At 37.0% G+C, this 8,364-nt stretch overlaps 1 protein-coding gene across 4 annotated transcripts; it reads right to left on the reverse strand.

The window, feature by feature from the left end:
• Nucleotides 1–2,210: 2,210 nt before the first annotated feature.
• LOC140790510 (uncharacterized) lies at nucleotides 2,211–5,891 on the reverse strand. Of its 4 annotated transcripts, none has more exons than XM_073140637.1 (3): nucleotides 5,747–5,891; nucleotides 4,681–5,203; nucleotides 2,211–2,839 (listed from the first exon to the last, which is right to left on the reverse strand). In XM_073140637.1, exons 2-3 carry the CDS (start codon nucleotides 5,135–5,137, stop codon nucleotides 2,790–2,792), a joined length of 507 nt encoding a protein of 168 aa, XP_072996738.1. In that variant the 5' UTR covers nucleotides 5,138–5,203; nucleotides 5,747–5,891; the 3' UTR covers nucleotides 2,211–2,789. The 4 variants fall into 4 exon arrangements, with proteins under 4 accessions (XP_072996738.1, XP_072996746.1, XP_072996731.1 ...); XM_073140645.1 differs by having other exon boundaries at nucleotides 5,497–5,887; XM_073140630.1 differs by having other exon boundaries at nucleotides 5,488–5,887.
• Between the last annotated feature and the right edge of the window lie 2,473 nt (nucleotides 5,892–8,364).

Genomic DNA, 8,364 nt, shown 5'->3' on the forward strand with positions numbered 1-8,364 from the left:
GAGTAATTTAAATTGGGAAGCTGTGGTATACACGTGTGAAAGCTGTCAGACACGTGCGCCTGACAGGACGTGGCGTCCACGTATGGGTCCCACGTGTCCAGCAACACGACAAAGGGCCGCCCGGCAGCTTCCCTCACATGGCCTTCTCTATTCTCCTCTCCTCTCCTCTATAAACTCCTCTCACGTTCTCTTCACCAAGCCTCACTTGTTCTCTATTCTTTCCTCTCACATTGTATATATATATATATATATATATATATATATATATATACTTACACACAATGGAGACGCCAAGAGAACCGGCATCGTCGTCGTCGCCGGCCGGCTCGAGTTCACGGAGGAAGGAATCGTTGCGGCGGAGGGTGAGGGAGCTGCAGAGGCTCGTGCCGGGCGGGCGAGAGTTGCCGGCCGATCAGCTATTGATGCACACTGCCGATTACATCCATCAGCTGAGGTTGAGAGTTCTTGTACTAAGAGCACTCTCTGAGTTTTATTTGCCTTGAGGTCTTTATATAAGTTATGGATTGAATATTAGGGTTGTAGTTGTAGTACTAGTAGTAGTAGCAGCAGCAGCAGCAACAGCAGTAATAGTAGTAGTAGTAGTAGTACTAGTACTAGTAGCAGCAGCAGCAGTAGTAGTAGTAGGTGTTGTTGTTGTTGAAGTGATCAAGTGTTACCTAAGTATTATAGTTGTTATAGATCATGCATTTATTTATCTAGATTGGTTGTGGTGGTTATTAATTTGTGTGTTGATTGTTTGCTAGATCCTATTGGTTTGAGCCAAGCTTTGAGATGAATATTGTGTGTGTGTGTGTGTGTGTGTGTGTGTTATGTTCTATTATTTATCTAGATTTATTTTTCTTTTATGTGCTGAGGAATAGAGTAATGATAATTAAGCAGGTCATTAATTAAGCTTAAAGCTTGTTATTTACCTTGTAGTAATCTTCCAGTACCTTAATTATTAATTTTCCCCTCTACGCGTAAGAGAGGAGAGAAAATAAAATATATTCAGTAACATGTGCTTAAAAAGAAAATTTTCCATCAACTTCCGAGGATAACATCTGGTGAAGCATGCGATTCTTGCTGTGATTAAGAAGACAATATAATCCTAAGTATCCAAACGAAGAAGTATATAGTACAAAGAATAAATGATATATAAAGATAGGGCCTTGGTGAAGAGGAGAGCCTATTCGTACTATAGTTATATATATATATGATATAAGCCTTACATGTACGTGGCCTGAGGTACAACAGACAAATTTATAACATTGTCACATTAAAACTGCAAATCATGAATATATATATATATATATAACATTTTAGAGTGTAATAAATATAATTTCCCCCCAAAATTTGTTAAGTTTGACCCCCATTTAATTTAATAGTTGCCTTTGAATCAGGTCAAATCATAAAATGATAAACTATTGTAATTTACCCTCTCTCTCTCTCTCTCTCTCTCTATAAACACAATACATATATATATATATATATATAAACATAGAGATAAATAAAAACTTTGGACTTTGGATAATTTTTATGACCAGAATATGAGATAAATGCCGACCATTTCTATGCAACCTTATGGCCTAATGTTGGAGTTAGCACGTGCGAATGCCCAATCCTGATTGCCAAGTTGCACATACATGATCACATGTACTACTGACACATCTCTTCCATATTTTTCTAATAAGTTTGCTGCTGCTCTATAAATTGCACAGAGTACTTGCTTTCCCCAAGTGAGGCATGAGCTTTATTTTAGCACATCACTACAAAGAAAAAGACCACTCAGGGCCCCTTTGCTTTGTCGCATATACAAAAAATACAACATCTCCCTGGAATTTCAAACAAAGCAAACAGAGAGAGTAAGAGACTCATATGCTATATGTATATACACAAGCCAATAGTTTTAAAGGGCAAAGTAATTCGCATCATATTCTCCTCTCCACTACAACGACAGACTAATTAAAGCAAAAACTAAAGGATAACACAAGCAGGTTCAATGCAAAGGAAAGCACTAAAGAAGAACTAATTGGCTAGTCAAACAGATTTAACTCTGACCAAATTGTGAAGTGGAAAAGAAGGGATTGGCACTATCTCATATAAATATATATATACATATTAAGCTGCAGCTTTTCTATGGACAGCTCAGTGGTTAGATAATTTAGGAGACTAGATAGATGTCCAAAACATAGACAACCTGAGAAAGAATGGAAGCAAGAAGGGGTCATGGGCACCCTTTTTTTCCAATATCTAAAGCAACTCAACCACCAGCAACCATAGTCAATAGAATAGAATTCCAGGTACATATATACACCACTAAGTAAAGAAGCCTTCCTAAAGGCTTCTAGGAGCTTGGCCTTTCTGAACATTATATACAGCAAAACTAGAAAAGATTGGCTCCATGTCTGCAGAGGTATTTACAGAGATATGTACATTGCCATAATTGAATAAATCAACGTTTAGAGGCGGAAAGCAAGTGGGATGAACGTTAGATGAAATTCATCAAAATTCCTGAATTAAATCTTCACAAGCTTTTGTGAGAATGCACACCTCTCGCATCGTAGTTTCCTCGTCTTGCAAAAATTGGTTCACTTGAGTCCTCAGATATCCAGCTGGAATTGCTGAAATATCCCACTACTCCCACCTTTTTTTTCTTCCAATCTTATTCCTTACACCCTTTTTTTCTTCTTTTTTTCCTTTTTTTTTTCTTATATGTGACATAAGAGCTTAAGATCGTTCGGAAGAAAAAGATCGTCTCCTTTATAAGGCCAAGCTGAAAATAATTCACATCAGGAGTGCTGAAGAGATGAAAGCCACTGATCTATGAAGTCCTTGTCCTCTGCACAACAATTACTAAAAACCATCAGAACTGTAGGATTTTGATAAATTAAATTAAGTAATACTCGATAGGTGCACATTGAGCTTTCCTTACTACAGTCAGCAGTTGAGAACAGAGGAATAAATGACAGTAAGATTCAAATGCATATATTGTCATTGCAGTTACATAGCAGAGTTTAACTGAAACATCCTACGGTAGTAAGCAACAACATTCAAAAGGATAATAAAATAAAATAAAAAGGCTGCAAGAAAAAAAATGTCAAGGAAAAAAAAAGTAACTCCAGATTCCTATGAATTAGCATGAACACCTAATATACAAGAAAAAGTGAGGTTAACTCCAAAGAGGCAAGCTGACCATAGCCCAGCTCCAATATGAGTAGAACCAAATTTGTAATTAGACATTAAATTAGAGCAGCAAGTTTGAAAATCACAGTGAGACAATAAATTTGCAATCAATGAGGTTGAGTATAGCAGCATTGTTAAAGTTCACGGCATTCCTCATATTTAAGAGAAGCTCCGTCATAATTGAGGAATTGGACGCGAAGATACAAAAAAGCAATATCAGATACCTTTTTTATATATGATTAAATAAGTAGTGTATGACCATCATAGATATGCACCAAGTATAACTTCAAATAGCACAAGAATGTGTATCTATAAAGTACTATATCTCCTAGAAAAAGGGCACATCCCATGTAGAAATTGTGTCTCCTAAAGCTCTGTATTGGTCAATCAGGAATCATCTATACTTCAAGAAAGCCTAAACATCTCTACTTCCACAAAAATAACCGTATTTTTGTAATTTTACAAACAAGAAATCCTAGTTAAGCATATATAAGGAGGTAACATATATCCTGAATTTTACAAACAACAACAATAAAACCATATATATATATATATATATTTGCTGAAGCCCACAGAAAGAATTAAACAAAGTCCATAATGTGAAAGCATGGTTGAGAAAAGATGGCAAATGTATCACACATAAGAGCATGTAGATAGCTTTGTAGATAGTATTTACATGCAAAAACGCTCTTGATATTAGTTATAGGGTGATCAAACCTAACACAACAGAAATCAAAAGAACATGTACTCACAACATCAACAGAGATGCTTCAGAACAATAATAACATGTAGCATATCCCTGTCAAAAAGACTTATCTCAAATAAGTCAAGGCAAAAACATACACCAACTCGTGAGCATTCACTATGTCTATGTAAAAAACTAATGGATGCTGCAATAGCATGCATATTGCAAAAGACTTGCTAAAAATAATAATTATGAAGCTTCTAAATAATTTAACCAATTTGGTCTCAAGAGATTTTTCTCTTAATTCATTAGCAGCGTGGTTACTGTAGCGTTTTATAGAATACACTAACTAAGAAAATCAGAAATCAAGTCCACTGACGTTCTGGAATTCACAGAAACAGAAATAGATCTAAATTGTAGGTGTCAATAACCTTTTCATTTATGTCGTGCAAGATAAGGGCACTTAAAAGCCCAGTATGTAACATCAATACTCAATAGGTAAATTTCCATTCTCATCTAGATATAAATAGATATCCAAGTTTTTGTCCTATTGAACTCAGTTGAGATAAGGTAACACATTTCAGTGTCAAAATAAGATTATCGACCATGGAATCAGAGAAGCAACCGATAGACATCAATAAGTTGAAAGTCCTGCTAGCTCTAAGTCAACCCACGAAACCCACATTAGGTATAGAGTTTTATGTTCCATATTGGCAAGAAACAAAATACATATAAACAAGAACAAATCAGATTATCAGCAACTACATTCCAGTCTTCCAGAACTAAGAGTTATGAAATTGAAGTTTCCTCACCAGAGAGATTCTGTTCAGTGAGAAATCCTGCACCCAAAACATGATTATTGGAGCTTTCCATCTGCTCGCAGCGTCCTCGCCCGTAGCAGGGGACGAGGACTGCGAAGCTGCTCTCTGTTTCGTTCTCACTCTGGAAGTCAGGTGCGTGGGGTTCCAACCACCCAATTGAATAATCCGAATCATCCGATTCCGACCCTGACATGCATCCTCCATCCGAAGGGACAAGGACTATGTCATATTCCTTATCAATCCTCCGTTCCTCCCGGCTCTGCCACTTCTTCTTGGTCCTTCTTGATGAGGACCGTATCCTGGGGCCATTAACCGATCGGAACTTCACAGAATCCAACTCCCTGAGCCCAGATGGGAAATCGGGAGAAGTGCTTAGAGAGGAATTGGGGGTCTCGTGATCTGTTCCTCCCCATAGCCAATAAGAGAGACGAGTGAAAGCAACCGCCATTTCTCCCCGTTATAGTGAATTTTACTCCAATAAAAATTGTCAGGAACAAAAGTGATGCTTTCGGATCTGCCGAAAGATGGTAAAAGAAGAAGAAAAAAAATCAAATCAAACTCAGCACGTATTCGATGAAAACGCTTAATAAAGAAACCAAGTGTTTCGTCACAATTATCAAAGAAACCATCTTTCTTCAAAAATAATCAACAAATCCCTCCTTTTTTTTCCTCAAAGCACCCAATAATTTTTGCAACATAACGGGAAAAAAATCCCAATAGGACGAGAAGCGACCTCCTTTGAGAACAAAATCAAACTTTTTCCCACAAAAGAATAGTAGGCAAAGAACCTTTCTTTACCAGAAATACCTCCACAGTCGCCACGTAAAGATTCCCAAAACTTCTATCTTTTCTCCTCCGTTGTTTAACCAAGCAAAAAGGGTTGACAAAAATCCCAAACATAACAGAGAAATAAAAGCAGACGAACAACACAAGAACCCTAATTTCTTCAAAAATCCCGCGAATCCCGCAGTAATATGCTTAAAAAAATCCAAATCCCAAGTTCCTGCCCGCCTCCCTGGAATTCCAATCCCAATTAAACACCACCACCGGAGCTCACCTCCCCCCACGATCGTACGTTGATCATGTCATCACCCCCTTTAATCCAACGGCGATCGCCGCTCAACCCTTCCCCCCAAACACACCTAGAGAGAGAAAGAGGAGAGAGAGAGAGAGAACACAACAAGAGACGTGAGCCAACGAAGGGAGAGTGCTTCGACTTCTCCCCATTTTATAGCCACTTGATCCGATTACCCCCGCCCCCAATTAAAATCAACGGCTCTCGATCTCGATCTAGACCTGTGAAACAATCTCCACCGTCCGATCCATGAGCCCACGCGGCCTCAATCATTAGCGAAGGACGTTATTTGATCCGTCACCAACGGGACGGTAACGTGTCGTTTCCAAACAGCCTCAAAGCGAAACGCTCTCTCCACGACTATTATATGTACAATTAATCCTATGAGACTGTGCGATCTACCGTTCGTTTTTACTTAAATATTTAAATGGACGACGAGGATACAGGATTCACCGTATAGGAACTGTATGCGGTTTACGTGAGATATTGTTATCGTGCGGCTTCGATACTTTGAGCCACTCGTTTGTGTGGTGGGGCCACACCGCCACAGAGGAGGATAGATGATAGATTTTGGTTTGCTTATTTTGAATTCGATCGATTTTTTTATTCTAAGAATTATTTGGGGGGGGCGAAGTTTGCGGCATAAGTTACTGCCACGCAACTTTTTATTCTTAAGATATATATGAATCTTTTAATCCCATTATTATATAATTAGATTACCGATATCTTTGAAGCGTTACATGTACATATATTATTTTCCTGTTCATTTAATTACATAAAATTAAAGGTCATCAGCTATATCCAAACAGTATTATTCTGATTTTTCTCTATTTTTTTTGGGGAATATAATTAATCATTCACTTGTAATTCATTTGTATAATTTTATATGTGAATGAGAAAATTGTGAAAAAAATTTCTCTATATAATTTTTTTTTTAATCCAAAGTGAATTACTAACGATTGCAACTTAATTTAAATCATAACCTCATATGTTAAATATTAGCCCAAGACATCCATCTCTCTCTTTTTCTCTCCCTCTCCCTCTCCCTCTCTATATTCCATAAAAAGGCTTCTTTCTCGTCATACATATCCTGATGTTACCGTGGCTTCTTTCCGTGGTAGTCTAAAACATCACAACAATATTCTTATTCTTATATGTCACTAACTCCATAACCACTCGTTCATTAGTTTCCATCATAAATGACTCCAAACTCTCCTCTTATCTCACCTAATTCTTCTTTATTTGGCTCTTAAAGTGATGGTGCCACTTTTCGCATAATTAGCCCAAGTGCCTATCATTGTCTTAGATTCATGGATTAATCTGTTTTCTTTACCATGATTAAGTATATAAGCCAACGTCTTATTATCCGAGATGATAAAAACCACTGCACTCGTGGTTTCATTTGTCAAAGTTAAAGTTGACGCAGGAGATGGAAATCCTTCTTCTTTACATCGATAGTTTGTTTATGGGTACATTGTTGTTTGGTTTGCTTAAATTAGACTATAGTTAGTTCATCATAATTATTAAATAGATTGTTCTATTGTCCAGCTTATTTATTTAAGCATACTAAGCCTACTTGACCTAATCACACTTAGTTTATTGAATCATAGCATGTTTAAAGAGTTCGATTATTTGTATCTGAGTCATTCGACTGACTCATCGATTTGATTCATTTTAAATTCAAGCAACCAAATAACCCTAAAAATAATGAGTTAAATTTTAAATTGATGTAGTGAGTTAGAATTTAGGATTTTAAAATGTTTAGCTTCGCTGGACGAACCTATGGAGGGGCATATGGGACATCACGCTATGTTTAAATTTGAATCTTTATAACTGAACTATGAGCCCATCGGCCCTAGTAGCGCTCTGTTAAGGCTCGGTGTCTTCCCCATTTAGGTAATGACTTTTCCCGCTAATGAATCATCGGTGTTTTCCCCTCTCCCCTTCCCTAGCTAATATGGCTAGTTGGAGGGAGGGGACTTTCTCCTCTCCTCAATTTCTCCCTCTTAATTTTTTCTTTTGCCATTTTCTCAACCATCTCTCTCGTCACCTCTCTGTCAATCCTCATTGCGCGTCTCTTTTTCTTTTGATCGTCCTCTATTATTCTATCTTTATTATAGATTTTGACAGTAATTGAGTCACATTATTTCTTAAGTGGTGATTTGTTTTAGTTTTTTTTACAGCTTGTATCTATACTGTTTTAAAATCCACTCAAGATCGAGAGGAAGCTAAAACTATCTATCATGTTGTGTTTGAATATGTTAATTGTTCGTCATTCAAATCTTATATGCTATTAGGAAGGTGTTTGTTTTTTTAGTAGTCTTTCCTTTTCTTTGTGTACCAAGCTTATAAATTATAATCTAAATTAATAAAATTCTCTTTCTACAAGCTATTCCTCAACAAACAAAATAATATTGAATCCCTATTGAGCAGAAAGGAAGCCATTTTTTGAAGGAAAATTTTAAAAAATATACACGTAACAAAATCCTAAAAAATAAAATTAGACTCTTGGACTGTGCATTTGTTTAAGCCTACTTGCTCGCTCTATGTGACTATACGAGTCGTAACCACCGCCGCAAGCAATTGGGAGTCCAAATCTT

Source organism: Typha latifolia, chromosome 1, assembly GCF_019914945.1.
Source record: "Typha latifolia isolate L0001 chromosome 1, TyphaL0001v2, whole genome shotgun sequence".
Lineage (NCBI taxonomy): Eukaryota > Viridiplantae > Streptophyta > Magnoliopsida > Poales > Typhaceae > Typha > Typha latifolia.

What these genes read in the sequence shown, in the direction of transcription:
- LOC140790510 (XM_073140637.1), bottom strand. Translation starts at nt 5,137, where the DNA reads ATGGCGGTTGCTTTCACTCGTCTCTCTTATTGGCTATGGGGAGGAACA. An exon ending in CACTGAACAGAATCTCTCTG is followed by an intron (nt 2,840 to 4,680) that starts GTGAGGAAACTT and finishes ATTGTTGTGCAG; the next exon opens with AGGACAAGGACTTCATAGAT.